Source organism: Schistocerca cancellata, chromosome 3 (genome assembly GCF_023864275.1).
Source record: "Schistocerca cancellata isolate TAMUIC-IGC-003103 chromosome 3, iqSchCanc2.1, whole genome shotgun sequence".
Classification (NCBI taxonomy): domain Eukaryota; kingdom Metazoa; phylum Arthropoda; class Insecta; order Orthoptera; family Acrididae; genus Schistocerca; species Schistocerca cancellata.
In genome coordinates, this window is record NC_064628.1 from 481,203,237 (window position 1) to 481,225,234 (window position 21,998).

General features: G+C 38.9%; 1 protein-coding gene across 1 annotated transcript in view; it reads left to right on the top strand.

The window, feature by feature from the left end:
* LOC126175246 (ATP-dependent RNA helicase DHX8) overlaps positions 1 to 21,998 on the top strand; it is a 142,469-nt gene that overhangs the window by 109,736 nt on the left and 10,735 nt on the right. The window contains exons 14-15 of the mRNA XM_049921887.1: positions 7,507 to 7,688; positions 17,452 to 17,592. Of these exons, the coding sequence (XP_049777844.1) occupies positions 7,507 to 7,688; positions 17,452 to 17,592 (323 nt within the window). The remainder of the gene's footprint in view (positions 1 to 7,506; positions 7,689 to 17,451; positions 17,593 to 21,998) is intronic.

Here is a 21,998-nt window from a genome sequence, read left to right on the forward strand (position 1 = left end):
CCACATGATCATTAAATGTCAGGCCAGGTGTACACTGAAGCATTTTTGTTTCCATTACAGCAAGTAGTTGCCGTGGTTCTTTTTTGCAGGCTTACTCTGCACCATAAGGACAACTGGGCATATTGCATAGTGATCTATTTTCCATTTGATTCAGATTCAGTCTCGGGCCTTATTATTGCAAAGCACACCAGTCATTGTCTGCCATTTAAGCTATTCACTGCTAATGCAATTAGTGATTTCAGGAATGAGTGAGCCACTGGTATCGACTTTTGAGCCATGATGCTTGAAGGTATTTGTGTTCGGCAGCTCTATGCCATTCATATTGATAGTGCCTGTGTTATTTGCATCTGTTGACAGGTATTCAGTTTCCTTTATATTGAGGCAGTTCTTTCATGCTTGGACTTCTCGTTGAAAGTTGTTGAGTCTCAGCAGCCAGTAGAACGTCATCAGGATACAGTAGGGTCCAAAGTGCTAGTTTCTGAAGATCTCTAGTGATCATGTCCATTATCATGATGTAGGGGGTAGGGGATACAAAGCACATCCACAAAAACAGGGATGTCAGATGATACTACAACACCAAAAGGTATGCAACTTTTAGGATAGTGCTACAGTAGCTGGACTCATTCAGTTGATTCTTCAGGTACTTCATGCTCTGAAAGAGCAGACCATATGAGTTCCATGGCCCTATGTTGAAAGACTTTTCCAGGTCCAAGAAAGTGAAAATGCTTAGACTTCTCACAGTATTTCTCAGTAAGCAAGTTACTTGCATTGATGGTATCTACTGCCCCACAGCCTTTCGCAAAGCCACACTAATTGGTGGTGCTATTGACAATCTTATGTGTTCTGCTGCAAGGCATATGGGTCATTAGTTAGAATATTCAGCTGGATTCCCCTTCTGTGCTCAGTATCCACTCCATTGGTATCTTCTTTGTTTCACTGATCTTGTTGAGGAAACCTTTTAACCAATCAGCTGCCTCCCTGTGCCTGATCTCCACAGTTCTACTGGCAGACCGTCTGGCTCAATCACCTTCCCAAGCTTAATCTTCTCTGTGGTTTCTAGAACTTCAGGCTTGATAATCAATATGATGGGATCTTGAACAGGTGCCAACTTTTGTACTGGGGAATGTGGGAACACGTCAGTGGAGACTACTGGTGCTTTGCAGCTTTCTTTTAATCAATGTTCAGTGACCTTATTCATCACAAATGCCACAGAAGTTTTCTACATGTGCTGTTCATCTGTGCCGCTCCTTTGCTCAGCAACAGATATCTCACATGTCAGCTGGTGTGTCAAGCCTTTCATACATCTCATTGCATATGGCTACTGCAGCTACCTTCACCTCATCACAGCTAGCAACACAGTAGGTGTTCCAATGTTCAGATGCCTTTGAAACAACCAACTTGTAATAGTACATTTTTTTGCTCTCTCTTTGTTCTTAACATATCCTGTCCACAACAACATCTAACGATCTATTTTATGGTATCCAGGTTTGGAAATGTGGCAGTTTTTTCATGGGTACCTGCTTTAACATACTTTTTAATCACTTTGATTGATGTAATGGAGATGGATGAAGATCAGAAAATTCATGTCACACGTTACTGTTCAGTCTTTGATACAAGACTACCATCAAAAATTACTCCAAGTGGTACGCAAGATATACGAGAGAGACGAAACATCCACAGACTTCAGAAAAAACCTGATCATTCTAATTCCAAAGAGGGTAGGTGCTAATAGATGTGAATACTATTGAACCTGATCGAAATCCATGTAACCATGTAACCATAGGGAAAATGTGACGAACATGTGTTTATTAGAAACACTGATGCGCTTATGTCCATTTGGAATGGAGCATAAAAATGTTAATTTGCAAGGCAGTCATTAACTTCGGCATGGCTGTTTCTGGCTTCCTGATTCTGTTGCAGTCAGTGTGCTGCTGTTAAATGATACACACTACTATGCAGAATAGCTGTGGGAGACACTGTGCTGTCTCTGTACAGTGCAAATAAATGCAACCCTTTCTCCAATGAGATTACCGTATTTACTCGAATCTAAGCCACACTTTTTTCCGGTTTTTGTAATCCAAAAAACCGCCTGCGGCTTAGAATCGAGTGCAAAGCAAGCGGAAGTTCTTAAAAATGTCGGTGGGTGCCGCCACAACTTAGTTCTGCCGTCGAATATATGTAGCGCTACACAGGCATGCTTTGTAGGCACAAAGATAAATACTGGTGCCAAAACCTCTGCGTCAGTAAATAAATTTTTTTTTAAAAAAAAGGTGGTAGACAAGCTTTTTATCTCTGCGCCGAGTTTCGACCACTGCATTTTCATACATTATTAAACGAAGTAAATACAAATTACGTATTGTTCATCTTCGAATGTAGCAGCATTTCAATGTATTACGAAAACCTGACTGGCAAGAATGTTTAGGATGTTTGTCAATATGGCCAACTCTACTTTCTGAATTTTTTCCTATCTGTGAGAAGAGATGGTTGCTAATAGGAACTTTTATAAATTGTGAATCATATGCAGTATTCTCGTCACAATAAGAATAATACGAATATAAACATTTTGCCATGTATTGTTTCGTGTTTGCTGCTATCTCATTTAAATCCTGTCTGCGTAATAACTCACAAAACTAGTGTGAGACAACAGCAAACGCGGAAGAATATACATACCATGTCATGTTTATATTCGTATTATTCTTATGCTAAACAGTGATACAGTCAGAAATGAAGCGAGGCAATTGACTAGATTTTTAAATCTAAGATGACTCTAATTTCTGTGCAGAATGTAATGTACTAAAGAGGCGTCTGCAAAGATTTTCAAACGGAGAAAAATTTTCGCTAAACTCTTGTTCAGAACATCTTCTATCATACGCAGTTTATTATTTGGTTCTTGTTGATCATTATCAAAGAAAGCAGCAGTGTAAATAACAACAAATAGCAGTCTCTTGCCATTGTTTTGCTAATGAGACGATTCCTTTCTCTCTCTCTCTCTCTCTCTCTCTCCCTCTCTCTCTCTCTCTCTCTCTCTCTCTATTTTTATTTTTATTTTTTATTTTTTATTTTTTTTTAAAAAAAGCTGCGGTAGCGCGCTCAAAAGCAAGCCATGCCACAATCGGCGACAGGCCGTAAACAATGCAGTATCAATCAGAGTACGACAAACAATGCATGACACAGTACAGTAATGCATTTTCAGCCTAGAGTGATGTAAACACCTATAACAAAGAAAACTGCGCTTATCAGATCAAAGAAAAATAAGCAATCAATTCAAACCAGACGAAGCACGTGAAAAAGGAAGGGTACCCGTATAAATACGGACGGAGCACCTGACGCATAGCAATGGCTACCTGGTAAAGCTTAACTGCTAAGCTTACGACTTGAACCAAACTACTGTAGCTGTATCGTCATTCATTCGACCTAAATTGTCTCATATTACAGTGGACCAACTTTGTTTCGATTTGGAGATGCGGCCTAAAACTTTTCTCTCCCCTTGAATTTCGAGTCTCAAATTTCAGCTGCGGCTTAGATTCGGGAAATTTTTTTTTCCTTGATTTCGAGTCTCATTTTTCAGGTGCGGCTTAGATTCGAGTGCGGCTCAGACTCGAGTAAATATGTAGTTGTGTTGAGCATATTGCAAAAAACTTCTAGGGTAACAAGACTACATTGACTTTGAATGCTTTTGCTGTGGCAACATAGACAAAGACTTAGGAGATAATGTTGATGCCGTGAGCCTCCTCCACAGGGAAGCAGTTGTGGATTTTGCTGCAACACCAGTATGGCTCATCATGCACTCAACTATATTGAAAAGGACTTTGACATTGGCTGTTTATCAGTGTGATTCTTTGCTAGTACCACATTGCCACATATGTGAATTACAGTAACTTGCCTTGAGAGAAGCAGCCATAACAGAATTATTCCACCTGGAATGCAAGATATATGAGAGAGGCGAAACATCCACAGACTTCAGAAAGAATGTAATCATTCCAGTTCCAAAGACAGCAGGTGCTAACAGGCGTGAATACTATTGAACCACCAGTTTACTAAGTCATGGCTGCAAAATGACAGGAATTATTTACAGAAGAATGGAAAGAAGCTGACCTCAGGGAAGATCAATTTGGGTTATGGTGAAATGTTCGGAACACATGAGGCAACTCTGACTCTATGACTTGTCCTAGAAGATAGATTGAAGAATGACATCAATAGCATTTGTAGGTTTGTAAAAAGCTTTTGACAGTAGTAACTGGATGACACTCCTTGATATTTTAAAGGTAGCAGGGATAAAATATAGGGAGTGAAAGGTAATTTATATCTTGCACAGAAACCAGACTGCAGCTGTAAGGGTCAAAGGACATGAAAGGAAAGCAATGATCGAGAAAGGAGAAAGGTAGTGTTGAACCAATCGTTGAACATAACTGTGATGTTATTGAATCTGTACATTGAGCAAGCTTTGTGAAAGAGAATTATAATTGAGGAAGAAGAAACAAAAAGTTTAAGGTTTGCCAATTAAAAATCCTAAAATGATTAGGAAATAAGACACTAAAAGTAGAAGATAAGTTTTGCTACTCAGAGAGCAAACTAATTGATAATGGCTGAAGCAGAGAGGATATAAAATGCAGACTGACAACAGCAAGAAAAAGATTTCTGAGAAAGAGGAATTTGTTAACATCTAACATCAATAGAAATGATAAGACTTCTTTTCAGAGTTTAGTTGTCTGGAGTGTAGTCTTGTATGGAAGTGGGCTATAAGCAGTTCAGGCAACAAGTGAATAAAATCTTTTGAAATAGGGTGCTATAGAAACTTGTTGTAGATTAAAAGGGCATAACAAGTAACAAATGAGGAGATTGAATTGAATTTGGGGGGAGGGGAGGGGGAGGAGGGAGAGATTTATGGCATAACTTGATTGAAAGAATGGATCAGTTGATAGGTCACATCTGAGGCATCAAGGGATTGTTCAGTTTGCTAATGGACTGAAGTGTCATGTGAAAATATTATAGAGGAAGACCAAGGCTTGGGATACAGTAAGTTGCAACAGTTGTAGGTTGCACTAGTTACAAGAACTAAAGTGACTCTTCATAGGATAGACTAGCATGGAGAGTGACATTAAGTCAGATTTTTGGCTAAACAACAAATATGAATTCTGATATGGTATACAGAGAGCCAAATGATACATGGGATGTATACAAAATTATAGTGTGTGTAGAGGAGATAAAAAGAAAAATCTTTTTATGTGACATGAAGATTTTGATGCTAGTAATGTCCAGAGACAGTGTTCAGACTCCTGTGTGATGAATATTGTTTTAGAGATATTGCTGAAAATGTCACCCATTTCATTAATACATTACTTGCGTCTGTTCGCTAATGATTGTACAACGTGCTCAAAACAATCAGGTGCTTCACAAATAATGGCTGCAGCTTCAACTGAATGGGCAACCAGTTGTTCTGGAGTGCCTATCAATGCCTCATGCACCAAATACTCCATCTGACCCCACAAAAAGAAATCTGTAGGCGTGAGGTCAGGAGAATGATGTGGCTACAGTACTGACCCATCCCTCATAACCCAACAATTGAGCAAAACATTGTCTAAATGTTCTTTCAGATGAATGGCAAGTGTAGTGGCTCCCTTTCAGGCTGGAACCATAATCATTGCCTAACTGCTAGCAGGACATTTTCCAACATTCATAATAGTACTTTGCAGAGAAAGATGCAATGAATTCCTCCATTGAGCATGTTATGTACAAGATAAAAACCAATCAGCTGGCTTACCCTTCCTAGTTGTAAGATGTAACTGTGTTGCAAATTATATTTGAGTGTCAATGTGTTGCATATGAAGCAGTTAGACCAACTGTGAATGTTGGCCTAAGAGAACCCTTAAAGGATGGCTAGTGGGGAAAACGGTGTGCTTGTGATGTTTTTCTCACATAAAAAATGTTTCTTTTCATCACCTCTAAACATTAAAAATTCTGAGACAGACTTTTATACACCATGTGTACAGATTACATATGCCACTTTTGGCACTTAACTTTCATGCTCTCCTCCTCATGCTGGCTTTTGCTGATGGTTCTTATAGCAGTCAATGATACACCTGAATCAGACAACTTATAGTTCTTGATAAGAATGTGTGGTAAAATGCTGTTTATTAAGGAAATATGACATAACATTTTTCGTGAGGAACTTAGCAACATTGGGCAATTAATTTTACTCAGATAAATTGGATACCTTCTCCAGGCAGGACTGGTGGAGATCTTGACTGATGGAACTGGCTGCACAATGTTTGAAGGAGTCCCATATTGCAGAAAAATGATCCTACATTTGCAAATCCATGCGGTTGAAAAGTTGGAATGACAGTGGTGTGCGAAAGACTCTCATCTTTCCAGGATAAAGTGGTACCGGATGATATGCTTGCAGATTTTCTGTTTCCCATATTCTTTGATTCTGTGTATTGACATGTCCTTGGAGATGGAAATCGGTGTTGTATGTCCACAGACTGTTCCATGGGCATTTGTTCTCCATTTCCATGCAAGCAAGAAATGCCAGAGCGGATGTTTGTCTTTCTGGCAGGTCAACAAGAAGCAACCCCTGAACATGAGTGATTTTATGTGGATAGCAACGCAGGATGTTTCATAGGATTTTATGCTCTGTGCTCACAGGTGTGTCCAATGTTCAGGCATTTCCCCATGCACCACATGTTTGCACACTACTGTTTGACCCCTCCTGCAATGCTGTGGCCACATATTTGGCAGACTTTGGATCAACTGCTTTCCTCCCTCTGCCACATGACACTTCGGAAGAACCTGTCTTTTCGAATTTTGTTATCTTTTTTCCAGATTCTTAGCAGATAACAGATCGATGTCCTTTTTTATACCCTCGAGTGTACCAGAACTTCTGCAGGGCTACTGGCACACAGTTACTTTTCATGTAAAAAAGCTTTACCAGCAGCACACGATTCTTCACGGAGACAGTCACGTTGGACATGTAGGATGCAAATTGAGGAACAGTGAGAGCGTCATATTCTGATGCTTACAGCACCATCTATTCATCAAATTTTTGTTAATTTTTTCTTGCCTCATTAATTTTCCCCCTGTGTCAATAATCTGTTCAAATTTGACCTCATTCAGAGCAGTGGTTCTCTTTCTACAGTGTTTTGAAACTGGAATTTTAATTATGGGTGCCCTGTAGATTGTGATCCTCATCTCACAATTAAATTGTACAAGTTTCTTTCGTTATGACCTCTCCTTTCTTTTCTTTCATTGTCTCTGCGGCGCATTATTTCTTCTAAGTAGATCTATGTAGCTCTCTGTCTCTCTTTTGTGTGTGTGTGTGTGTGTGTGTGTGTGTGTGTGTGTGTGTGTTTTGGGGGGGGGGGGGGGGTTGTGCATTTCATTTTAATGCTGCGTTAGTTACTGTTGTGGTCCCAGGGCTATGATTTTGATGAACTAAGTGCATGTGTTTTCATGTTTCCTTGCTTAATTGTTTTTCAGTGTCACTGATGACTTTTCCCATGTTTGCAGGTGATATACTACTATTTTTAACTGGTCAGGAAGAAATTGATACAGCTTGTGAGATTCTGTATGAAAGAATGAAATCATTGGGGCCTGATGTACCAGAACTTATCATTTTACCAGTGTATTCTGCTCTTCCAAGTGAAATGCAGACTAGGATCTTTGAGCCAGCACCACCAGGATCACGAAAGGTATAAGAAAGACTTATAATCAATATGTTTTTTGTAAATAAGGCTTCAGAAAACTTTTATGTGAGCATTTATTCAATTACATTGGACATCAAATGTAATACGAGGTGCATTCAAGTTCTAAGGCCTCCGATTTTTTTCCTCCGGACTGGAAAGAGATAGAAACATGTGCATTGTTTTAAAATGAGGCCGCGTTCATTGTCAATACGTCCCAGAGATGGCAGCACTGTACGGCAGATGGAATTTTACCGCCAGCGGCGAGAATGAGAACTGTTTTAAATACTTAAAATGGCGACGTTTTCCTTACTTGAGCAGTGTGTAATCATTCGTTTTCTGAATTTGCGTGGTGTGAAACCAATTGAAATTCATCGACAGTTGAAGGAGACATGTGGTGATGGAGTTACGGATGTGTCGAAAGTGCGTTCGTGGGTGCAATAGTTTAATGAAGGCAGAACATCGTGTGACAACAAACCGAAACAACCTCGGACTCGCACAAGCCGGTCTAACGAAATGATCGAGAAAGTGGAGAAAATTGTTTTGGGTGATCGCCGAATGACTGTTGAACAGATCGCCTCCAGAGTTGGCATTTCTGTGGGTTCTGTGCACACAATACTGCATGACGACCTGAAAATGCGAAAAGTGTCATCCAGGTGTGTTTCACGAATGCTGACGGATGACCATGTGGCTGCCGGTGTGGCATGTTGCCAAGCAATGTTGACGCGCAACGACAGCATGAATGAGACTTTCTTTTCGTCAGTTGCGACAATGGATGAGACATGGATGCCATTTTTCAATCCAGAAACAAAGTGCCAGTCAGCTCAATGGAAGCACACAGATTCACCGCCACCAAAAAAATTTCGGGTAACCGCCAGTGCTGAAAAAATGATGGTGCCCATGTTCTGAGACAGCAAGGGCATAATCCTTACCCATTGCGTTCCAAAGGGCACAGGTGCATCCTACGAAAATGTTTTGAAGAACAAATTCTTTCCTGCACTGCAACAAAAACGTCCGGGAAGGGCTGCGCATGTGCTGTTTCACCAAGACAACGCACCCGCACATCGAGCTAACGTTACGCAACAGTTTCTTCGTGATAACAACTTTGAAGTGATTCCTCATGCTCCCTACTCACCTGACCTGGCTCCTAGTGACTTTTGGCTTTTTCCAACAATGAAAGACACTCTCTGTGGCCGCACATTCACCAGCTGTGCTGCTATTGCCTCAGCGATTTTCCAGTGGTCAAAACAGACTCCTAAAGAAGCCGTCGCCGCTGCCATGGAATCATGGCGTCAGCGTTTTGAAAAATGTGTACGTCTGCAGGGCGATTACGTCGAGAAGTAACGCCAGTTTCATCGATTTCGGGTGAATAGTTAATTAGAAAAAAAATCGGAGGCCTTAGAACTTGAATGCACCTCGTAAAGTGATGGAGAAAACACACACACACACACACACACACACACACACACACAGAGTAAAGTGATGGAGAACACACACACACACACACACACACACACACAGAGAGAGAGAGAGAGAGAGAGAGAGAGAGAGAGAGAGAGAGAGAGAGAGCTTTATGTGTTGGCATAAAGTGATTAAAAAATGATTTCATGAGTAAATGACACACTATTTTTAAGTACCAGATTGAATGGCCATATACTGTATTTTATTCAGGTATTAAGAATTATGAAATTACAGTTGGAGATTACATGGTAAGAGATGCTCTGCTCCAGTAACTTATGCAGAAAACTCTTGCAAAAAGTCAAACAGAATCGAATAAGAACTCCTATTGTCTCAGGATCTATCATTTCATCATCGCCACAGTCCATTACTGGACCACTTGTAATACTTTATTTTAAATATCTATGTTTGGCCTTTCCACCTCCCTAAAGAGTTCTATTAGTTCAGTCATCCTCTATACTTATAACAGTCTTTTTTTTTTTAAGGGCAGTTAATATAAACGTCACTGACTGATGGTAAATTTTGACGTTAGTTCAGAAATTGAACTCTATTCAGAGTCCCTCCCTCTTGTATAACACTAAACTTGGATCCACTGAAAGAGGTTCAGTGTTGATCTAAGTTAGCATAAAACATGCTTGGCAACACAGCTAAAATCGGCTATTGACATGAGTATCACACTTCTGCTGCAGATGTTAACCATACGGTACTTCATAGATATGCAGTATTTATTATCGATGGAGTTATGTTGTAAAGTTGGGGGAAAGTTAACAGATAAAGCAGTGACCATCAAACTTCTCCCAGTAAAAAAAAAAAAAAAAAAAATTGTTATTGGAAAATAGAATGGGAACAAAACCTAATAAAGCCACTATGGCCAACAGGAAAAGGAGTAATTGGATTTTTGTAAATACATTGTTAGTAAATTGTGCACTCATTGCATTGTGACTCCTGTTAGCTTCATTTTCTGTTGGTAATGGAATTTCTTTGTAGACAGATATCAGCGTAGTTACATGCGGTGCTTTATTAAAATGTATACAAAGTCTGATTACACTTCTCGTCTGACATTGCTTGTATGTTTAATGAAAACAACTCATGACTATTCCTAAATATTTGTACAATTTCACCACCAGGAGATTTTATGGGGACATGGGGAAAGTCAGTAACACCTAAAACACCAGGAAAATGGGCTATTTGTAAAATTTATGCTGGGTTTTCCTCACATCATTTTCTTTTGTAGGTTTAGTATCCCCACCAGCAGATATCGCAATGGAAGCAGATGAACTGGCGTGTGTAGAACAGCAGAATGCAACCTGTAATGGAGGGAACACCCCTCATATCTTATGGGCAGACCCGCTGATGTCAGTGTTTCCTTGTGAGCAGCAGTAAGCGTAGCATGCAGTGCTCATGCAGAGTTAGACCAATGCGGACCTAGCCAAGCACTCATGCTGAGAGTTGTTGTGTGCTCAGTCATTAAGTCATTAGCTACCAGTGCTAGCTGCACGCCGAGTTCTTGTTGTGCGCATATCGTTGTGGGTATGATTGCTTCACTTCACATAGTTCAGTTCACACGATGAACTAGTGCCGTTCGTGGGGGTTTTTTTCCCAGTTGTTACCAAGTCACTGTTGGCCTGAACTACCACGTTGACTATGTTGAGTAGCAGTGTTGTCACGCCTTTGGTAGATACTAAAGTAAGTATTTTGATGAATTCTTTCTTCAGTGAGGCAATGTAGGCCAATACCTTGTGAACAATTCTGTAAACAGTCGCAACATTTGTTTTAAATAAATCACCAACCACCATCTGAAAGTGTCCTGTAGCATAAAATTTTAATGCTGAAAGTTGCATCTGCATTTTAGTCAGTGACTGGTTTCTTTCGATTGGTTTCAGCAGATACTCTCTCAACCTTAGTTCTAACTGCTGCACAATATTTTGTCCAGCTGAAACTTCAGCTTAAATGATTTATCATTTAACTTCAAGAATGGATTCGTCCATTTTCATCCTCACTAGACTCTTCAGAATACTCAGATATCTGTTAAGTAAATAAAAGGAACCAGTACACTTCACATCATGTAATGTTCTTGCCTGCAGAATGCTGCCCACCACAGTATTTGGAAAATAGGAAGTATGATGTGGTTTCAAAACATAATTTGTTGTAGTTATATTTGTGACCAGTACAGTAGAGAAACTAATATGAAATGGAAATAAAAATCCAAGTGTTAACCTGGGTTCAGACTTGAACTCTTCTGCATTGTGCACCAGAATGCAACATCTGAGCTACTAAAACATTCATACAAACATTGTTGATAAATATCACCTTGCTACAAATGACTTATTTAGTCCAGACTATGCTTATGTTTTATTCATCAACATGTGTGTTTAAGTAGCTGTTCAAAAATTAGTATTAATAACAACTTCTTTATTATGCCAATTTGTATTTGCACAAAACAAAAATGTTTTTTTGTAATTTTACTACATTGTAAGGTGATGATTAGATTTGAACATGACTCTGATCCATGAATTTTTGCTAGTCTGACAAGGGGAGCCTCCATACTGTAAAATATGGATTTTGATGTGCTTCAAATATGTTGTAGAGGCACTTTCCCTGAGTACTTGGCTATCTGGTTTTTAGCGACAGGCCTTGACTTTTGAGAAAATCGATTCTGAAGTTCATTGCGTACTCTGTGTACCTGTAACATTACATATATTGACTGAATTTTTCAAATTTATTTCAAAGAATATCAACAAACAGTGTAAGGTGTGTGAAATTATAAAGAAATATTCAGTTATTAATTCTGTCATACAATACTACAAAATCTTATTTTTCATTGTTCATGTCCACATTGCTTGATGTGTCAGAACAATATTGTGGGTCATACTTATCATAGAAACAATCAAAGCACAAATTTTCGCAGCACCACGCGCATTTTATGAAAGCAGCCATCTTGTAGGTGCACAGTTTCTTCATGAGCAATACTAGGAAACACAATTCTTTTGCATTAAAAAATATTTTGCTTTCATCTGCTAATTTTGATGCGAACCATGCGTACCTAATCATGCTTCCAAAATTAGGTGCGCTGAATTGATGTAGGATTAGCGAATGTAATTTTATCGAATCTTCCCTAGAAGTGGTCTTTCGTCAAGTCGGGAGCATTCTGAATAATTTTCACGAAGATTTTCACCTGTCGCTAAAAATAAACATCGCAGGGCTGGCAATGAGTGCATTTTGGTGGGACCACTTTTAGGGTGCAGGTGCTCCCTTTTCTTTCATCAGTGAATAGATGATCGTATAAAGTTGAATCGGTTTGCCCTCCCCACAGATCGATAATGTACAAAAAAAATTTCTGTCCCTCGTACGGAAGAATTACCGCATGCAAAAATTCTTTGTACACCAGTTTTGTGAACTTCCCGGATTTCATGCAGTACATGACTACATTTCTGTATTTCCCAGTTAATTCATCTATTTGTTTTTGACTGTTAGGACCCAATTTTCCGGATGGCTCTTTCATACATAAAAAAACATATGGGATCACCTTTCCTGAGGCTGTTATGGTGTACTGGGCTGTATAAGAATGAGTAGTCTTGTTTAATTTTTTTTTTTTTTTTTTGGACGAGAACTGTTTTCATTCCTTTTCCAAAAGTGATCTATTATATGTTGCCTGATACTGGCAGCCAGTTTGATTAGTGTTGATTATGAAGTCAAGGTCGAAATTCTCCATAAGTATTCTTGTTTGTATGTGGAATTGTTCGGCAGCTGTTAAAACATCGTCTATAATCACAAATTCTTTAGAGCTGATGAACTTTGTAATTTTTCTTTGCCAAATCTTATGTTTTTTCTTGAATTGCTCAACCCAAGCATTGCCAGCCACGAAATTGAAGCTTTCCAATAAAAAGGGAAGAACAGCATTCGTCACCCACTGCTGTAGAGTTATCGTTGTCACCTGATCTCAGAAAAAAAATTATTATTTTCACAAGCCATTCTCCTTTTTACAATATACTCAACATATATTTCATGTCAATATGATTTACCTATTCCAAATTCTGCCTCGCTTTGACGAATCTTTCATAAGTCTTACAATGAATGGTTCTCCATTTATCGAGACGAGTTCCACCTCATTTTACATCCTCTTTCCATTGATATTGTATTGATTTATGTTTCAGTCGAGAAACTCCATGGGATTGCAGACTTTTCAAGTTCCACTTAGGATGAGCTGCTGCAAGAGTGACTGCTTTTTCCTTGTAGGATAGACGCACATAATCTTTCGGTTCTGATGCAAACTCTTCGGGAACGTAATCACCATCTTCCTCTATCCCCATACACTGCAAAGTGAAGAGTTTTTTTTTTTTTTTTTTTTTCATTCGTCCAAAACAGAAAATATTCATAAAAAAGTAAAACTTACCGCATCATATTCTCCCAATTCATCTTCTTTGTTGAAATCTATCAATTCATCATCAATAATGATCTGTCTTTCAGCCAAGAGTTTCTGTATTGCGATACATATCTCATTGCCAGTTGCAACAGAATTGGCAGAGATCACGCTAGGCTGTGCATTCATTACGAGAATCAAATCGCAGAGTAGATTTTCGGCATATTTAATAACATTTGTGATTTCGCCTTTTGATTCTTCGTTCAACTCCTCTACTTGTGGATCTTCTTCTGTCTGCACTACTGCAGAAACACTTGGTTCTTTCATTGCACAGAATTTTTCTAACACACGGCACTAGAGACGCTTTGCAAGCAACTGACACTGTAGTAAGATGCGAACGTAAAGGAATGCAACTCGCATACTCTTTGGCCGCAACTAGGAGCTGGGGTTCCTGTTATGGCTAACCATATTCACGGGAGATGGGACGATAATGGGCGGAGATCGATTTCAGGTAATACAAGAAGCGACCATTGTACGAACATTTGGAACTCCAACTGCGAACCAAAAATGTAATGAATATTTGAAAAAATGAATAACTGGATATATATTTATAATTCACACACCTTACACTGTTCATTGATATTCTTTGAAATAAAGTTGAAAAATTCGGTTGATTTTGAAAAAAAAAAAAAGAAAAGTACACAAGCAGGATTCGAACACGGTACCTCCAGTGTGGTAGTCGTGAACCTTTACCGCTGCGCTATGCTGACTTGCTTGGAATATATGTAATGTTACAGGTATACAGAGCACGCAATGAACTTCATAATCGATTTTCTAAAAAACCAAGGCCTGTCGCTAAAAAACCGGATAGCCAGGTACTCAGGGTAAGTGCCTCTACAAAATATTTGAAGCACATTAAAATCCATGATTTACAGTATGGAGGGTCCCCTTGTGAGTTGATCCTGCTTCAAACAATGGAAAAACCAGGTTGGAATTGTAACAATATAATGAAATTGCCCTGCTGCTCACAGTGTGGCGCCAGCTGCCAGAGCCTGTGATCATGTGTGTGTGATTTGTGTTTGCATGAGTGTGTGTGTTTGTGTGTGTTATCTAATTTTGACAAAGGCCTTGTTGGCCAAAATCTAATTGTGTGACAGTCTTTTTGTTGTGCTTTTCTGAGACTCAGCGTCTCCATTATATGGTGAGCAGCAACTTTCATTATATTGATCCTACTTCACAGTGATATGACCTTGGATTAACATTTATACAACACAGAATTTCAAGTTCAGCTTGATCTGAGGTCATTTTCTATGTTAATCTAAGGTCAAATATTTCACACAGTTTCACCTTAAACATCCCTTTTAACAGCACTAAAACTCCCAACTATATGACTCAAATTTTGCTGTACACTTCTGTGTTACAGTATGTGCAGCTTTTTAATCATCTAATTTGATAGATCTGCAATAGAACAAAGGTGTAGATGGCATGTTTTCAAGAAAAACTGTACTTATTGCCAAGCCCATTCTACAACACTGGACAGCAAGCTTTTATATAGACTTTAGAATGAGACTACTCAGACTGTCATAAAAGTAACTGGGCATTAGTTTGATAAAGTAGGCCTGCTTCTTTCACTGTAAGTCAAAGGTATCAACAGCAGCAACAGATCTTCTGTTGACCTACTTCCAGCACTGCAGACTTCGACTAAGTCAACAAATTAAGATGTCAACAAACATTCGTGAAGTTGGAATTCAAAATATTCATATTAAACCTGAAAAACTAGTTTTTGACAAAAACATGATATTTGTGATCCATGAACAAAAATTGTGTGCTTTGAACAAGAAAGAAAATATTTATTGTTTTCATTTGATACCACTACTTTCGTTACTGAATTAGAGTCAAATATCAACCCTTGTCATATGTCTTACACGTGTAAACCTGTATTCTTTTCTGATATTGGTTCACTCCTGCACATCAGGCTGCCCCTCGTTTCACAGCACATTGCTCCATGCCTCGCCATTGAGGCTGCGTGTAGTAGTTTTGTTATTGCATGCACTCTCTGCTGCAGCGCAAGGCAACACCAGTGCTAACAACATCTACATCTACAGCTGCCTCTACATCTACATCAATACTCCACAAGTCAATGTACAGTGCATGGTGGAGGGTACCCTGTACCACTACTAGTCATTTTCTTTCCTGCTACACTCTCAAATAGAGCGAGAACTCCCATTTGAGTGCCCTAAGCATCCCTGTGACACGTGTTGTTTGAACCTACTGATAACAAATCTAGCAGCCCACCTCTGAACTATTTCAATGTCTTCCTTTAATCCGACGTGGTACGGATACCAAACACTCAAGCAATATTCAAGAATAGGTCACACCAGTGTCCTGTATACAATGTCCTTTACAGATGAACCACACTTTTCCCAAAATTCTCCAAATAAACCAAAACCAACCCAACCATTTGCCTTCCCTACCAGGGTTCCTACATGCTCATTCCATTTCGTACACCTAGATTCTACAAAACACTGTTACATAGATGACAGAGGGTACATCCTAGTTTACCAGCTATTAGGGTATCTTCCAATTTCATTCACTTATTGAGCATGGAAGAATGATTGTTTACATGCATCTATATGTGCTGTAATTAATTTTATTTTGTCCTCACAGTCCCTATGTGAGAAATGAAGTAGGAGGTTGTTGTGTATTCCCAGAATCATCATTTAAAGCCAATTGTCGAGACTTTGTAAGGTAACTTCTTAGGGTTAGCTTACACCTATCTGCAAGAGTCTGCCATTTCATTGGCTATTCATGCTGTCCTTCTCCGTGCATGTTCAGTATCTCCTGTTAGTCCTGTTTGGTATGGGCCCGACACACTTGAGCAATATTCCAGAATGGGTTGCGCGAGTGATTTGTAAGCAATCTCCTTTGCAGACTGATCGCATTTTCCCAGTATTCTACCCAGAAACTGAAGCCTACCACCTGCTTTACACATAACTGAGCCTGTGTGATTATTCCATTTAATACCCCTACGAAGTGTTGCAACCAGATATCTGTATGAGTTGGCCGATTCCAACTGTTACTCATTGGTATTTTAGGCATATGATACTATGTTTTTCGGTTGTGTGAAGTGCACAGTTTTACATCTCTGAATATTTAATGCAAATTCTCAGTCTTCACTCCACTTTGAAATATTAATAAGATCTAACTGAATATTTATGCTTCTTCTTTCAGACAGTACTTCACTATAGATAACTGTGTCATCTGCAAGCAAGCTAAAATGAGAATATGACTGTGCCATGAATTAGCAATTCATGGCGTACAGTCTATCCCCCAAGGAAGGGCATAATAATACTGAAAGCTAGGATAGTGTCATGTACTTTTGTATGTGTCTATCAATAATACTAAATATATTGCCTTATGGAGGTTATATAGGCCACCAGTTCTGTTCCATAATTTTAAGTGGCTACACTATGACTAACCTTTTAATAACTCTTGTTATTCTGTTTATTGCTTAAATTACTTTAAAAGGATGCATTACAGGGTTTTCAGCCATTTGTTATGTTTTCTGTTTACTGAAATACCGGCCGGTCACAGCTTTGAATCCTGCCTCGGGCATGGATGTTCATGATGTCCTTAGGTTAGTTAGGTTTAAGTAGTTCTAAGTTCTAGGGGACTGATGACCACAGCAGTTAAGTCCCATAGTGCTCAGAGCCATTTGAACCATTTACTGAAATAATTTTTTATCATATTCATTGTTCTGCACCACATGCATTTCATGTTCGTTTGATTGTATTGATTTCAGTGGCGTACTTCTTCTTCAGAATAAATTGCTATTTTTAAGAGATAATACCTTTAAATTCATTTACACAGACTGTGGGTAGACAAATATTGGAATTTTTTTTTTTTTTCAAATTTACGCCTTTCAGTAATGAGTAACATTTGATTTTTCTATAGGTTGTTATAGCCACAAACATCGCAGAAACATCTTTGACAATTGATGGCATTTATTATGTAGTTGATCCAGGATTTGTGAAGCAGAAAGTGTACAACTCAAAAACTGGTATGGATTCCCTTGTTGTTACACCAATCTCTCAGGTAAGCTCTTCTTTTTAATGAATTCTGTAATACTGCTATGCACTGAGTTTTATTCACCTGGAAAGTTTAATCTTCCATGCCTGTGCGACCTGTAACAACATTTTCAGCTACATTTCAGTAAATGTATTGTTCATAACTTAGGCATACATAGATTGCAGAAGATGTTCACCTAGTTGAACAAGAAAATAGGATGAAGCTGACAATTAGGAACCAAACTAAGACTGGGCAATTAGGCTGAAAATATTCTGGCTGCTGGTTAGCAACTTGTATAGCATAAGTTAACTTTAGATAACTATGTCATTTGTTTTGTGAAATGAAGTCATGATCAGGTGTCAGCGAATTAGGGATTATGTGTAAGGGTTTTGGGACTGAATTATAGTGATGAATGGTGCTAGTGAAATAAGAGCAGAAACTAGACATAAAAGTGTGAGTATATGGAAATCTTACAGTACCATGACTAGATCTGTGTAAACATACACGTTGTATGAATGTAGGTATGAAAATACTGATTAAAGTGACAGTCACATTGGTGCTGTGGAAAAAGGAATACATGCTGTTCATAGCTTAAGCCTAATAAGTAAGAGGGGAAAAGGATCATGTTACTTGTGCATCTGGCAGGAACTTCTTGATGATACCATCACACAGGTCATGTTACCTTTTATAGCTGAAGTCAGATTTGTACTTTTTTAAGGTTGGATTTGCGATTTAGGCTCTCAGTTGTGAGGTAAATGTACTGACAAGTAAAGGACGTCACAGAACTTAGAAGCAAAGTACAAGATTTTCTTGCTACATTGCAAGAGTTTCAGATTCAGGAAAAGTAGGTATTCTATACATGTTTGAATACCATGGTATCACAGAGGCAGAAAAATTAAATACAGGTGGTTATGTAAGTGCATCTTCTTCACGAAGAGTAACCATGAATAAAAGAGAAGTTGCCTTATATATGAAAGCAAAACATAATTGTAAGAAATATACTTTTTTTTTTTGTTCTGTATTTAGGTACTGTCCCCTTTAAAGTAGTTGTGTTACATACCATTCACACTACATCTTCCATTCTTGGAGTGATTTCTGAAATATATTGAGATACTGTAAAGATCTTTTGTCAGGTTTTCTTGGTTTCTTGGGACCTGTCAGTCTTTAGAAATGATGTGGTTTTGAATTGGGGGAACAGAAAGAAGTCTGTCATAGCCTTTCCAGGAGACTGGGTTGTGCTGTGATCCAATGCATGCAGTCAATTTGCGAACAATTTAGGCCTCTGCCTGGATATAGCCATTTTTATACATGTTGTCCGCTTTAGAACAGTTTTTGGCTTATGGTGTGAGGACAGTGTATGAACTTTTAACGATGCATCATTTGCAGTTTCTGTGTATTCATGATAAACAGTTTAATGAGAGACTAGAAGCTTTTAACATGTTGTACCAGAGAACAATGCTGAAGATGAGGTGGATAAATGGAATAATTAATGAGGAAGTGCTGAATTTGGGAGAAACAAAATCCATGGCGTAACTTGACTGAAAGAGGATTCATCATTTTGGTTATGGGAAGTGGTGTGAGGGAGACAAATTGTAGAAGGAAGACCAAGATTTTAGTGTGACAGCTGTCTGGTGCCAATATTGCAGGGTAGCTACTTCTGACTCAAGAGTGGCAGGTGGGGGAAGCTGTGAGATGGATGCCCCAGTACTGTGGCAAGCACAAAGCTTTGAATGCTTACTCATTAAAAACAATCTCCATTATTCATTACTTCTTAACAAGCACTCTTATGAAAGGGGCCCCGGAATCTGTTACACCTTGTAAGTAGTAAGTGATGTGTGTCTGAAGCAGCGGATTGTGTGGCAGGCTGTTCCCTCATAGATGAAGTTGGGGTGTCAGTTCTGGAGACTGGCTGGACTGTCAGGCGGTGGCACATACTAGGCAGCCTTGCGTCTGCAGGTCCAGTTCAAATTCTGGAAACATCAGGGCTAGCTGACAGCTCGAAGAGCAGCAGCTGTTTCACCTGATTGATGACACTGCACATTGAGGCTGAAGTAGATCAGTGACACACTCAGTCAGTGACTACCATGGAGACTGCACCTGCTAAATGCATGTCGCCAAAGTAATGCTGCTACCAGCCGAGATGGGATCATTTACACTCCCTCCCATTGGTTGTGTTATGACAATAGCTAGACTCCCGTCACGCAGCCAGCTGTAGAAACATTGCATTGTGCTACAGCATGTGGCTATCTAATCCATTGATGATGGTAGAATGTTGCATTTTAGGGTGTTGAATCATCAATATTGCAGAACCCAACTGCAGAATTACTTCACTGGCTGACCTACACATTCCTTGGCTGGTTATGCAGCCTTTCTGAAGCTAATGTCACAACACTAAGAAAGCTGGTTCAAATGGATGTTGGTGGCAGCAGTTACACAGAGATAGAGATATTTGCACACGTAGGCTGGCATGGAGAGCTGCATCAAACCGGTCGTCGTACTAATGACCACAACAACAACAAAAATATTGACGCCAATGACAACAACACTTTGATAACCTCATTTATGTTTCCATTTTACTTTTTCCATAAGAAATTGAATACCACAGATTCACATCTTTTTGCTGTGCAATTGTTCTGAAATGATTGCAATCAGTCATACATTATGTAGGCAACTTGCATTTCTCTAACCAGTTATCCTGCCAGGAAAAGAGGACCTATAGTGTAATGTGGAATCCGAACCACATTTTGTTTTTGGCGAATCTCCACATTATTAAGAGGTGAATGCTAGGTAAAAGGTAGTGTGTGCATGGGGGTGGGGAGAATGATAATAATAATAATAATAATAATAATAATAATAATAATAATATTCCAACTGGGATTCGATCCTGCAGGCATTCACTTCACTGCTAGACAACCAGGTGCGGCACAGAATCTGGATAAGATTTGCTGTTCTCTCAAGTTGCTGCTGCCCTCTCGAGTCGCTGCTGCTCTCTAGGATTGTGGTAACTGTAATGCTAGGTGACAATGGCATGTGTTTTCACAGTGGTGGGGATCTTCAATTCATCATAATTCAGGCAACTTCCATGAAATTATGTACATAAATCTTCCTCGTGAACCAGTGCATCTATTAGTCAAAACCTGATCAAAATCCTTACAGTAATTCCTGAGATTAGCCTGAATATACAAACAGAAGTGAGCAGGTGATTTCTGTTTATATATATAGAGAGAGGAAAGATTGGTAGACAAAATGCAACACTCAACATAACAGATTTTGTTTTCAGTTAATGTAGCTGCTGTGAGCAAGGGCATGGTGAACTAGATAGGATTTCAATGGATAAACCTCAATATATGCAGTAATGTATATAATTAGTAAAGAAAACTGAACTAATGTGCTGTATTGTTCCCCAAAATAAAATATTCCTTCCACTATTACATACAAAAAGTAGTCTGAGTAAACAGTTTGTAAATTCCGAATGAAAATCAACTCACTTGAAACTGTAACTCAAAACCTGAAAGCAGCAGTTTTTATAGTCCGTCAATAAGAAAACTTGTAAATGATCCATGTCCTAGGAATGTATGTGCTTATCATTCCTAGTTTGCATTTGCTTTGGTTTTGTAGTTTTGTATTTAAAGACAGAGTGCTTATTTTCATGAAAGTGAATGAAAGAAAGTTTTCAAATTGCATAAAATAAGGGCAGCTCTCACTATAGTGGAAGAGATGTATGAAACAAACTAATTTGTCTTCAGGTCTTTCAGAGAATCAGTTGAGAAGGTTGTCTTCTTTTTTGTGATTTGAAGGATAATAAGCTTAGGGCACAAATTATTGCAATGGATCAAATAGAAGAGTAGCAGCAACTTACCAATTGATGAAGCAATGACAACTGGAGAATGATAGAGATAGGAAATGGGAAAAGTAAAAGAAAGTTGTGCAGATGCTGTAAGGAAGCAATAATGCCTCCTAAATGGGTCAAGGGAGACGCAAGGTTTAGGAAAGGCAAGAGATGTTATAGTGCTAATTTTCAGATTCTGATGAGTACTAAACGTGAGTTGTGGGCAACAGATAAATCTGTGGTAGGAGATAACTGCTGAGGCAATGGCAGACTATAGTGCTGTAATGCCTGTGTTGTTCATAAATACAATGCAAAGTTCCCTTGGTCATGCATGTGTGTATGAAGAAACAAGCACTGTGGTGACTACAGCTGTTATGAAATACATGAAATGTATTCGCAGTTGCCAATATGGACAACTATCAGCTGTATAATGGAATGGCAGCAATGAAAGTTTGTGCTACACTGGGACTCAGACTCAGATATTCTGCTTACCACAAGCGGTCACCTTACCTTTAGGCTATCCGTGCATTACTCACTGCCAGACCCAAACTTCCACATGTCATCAACCATACATCAACAACCTGTACTTGTACATTCACATGTA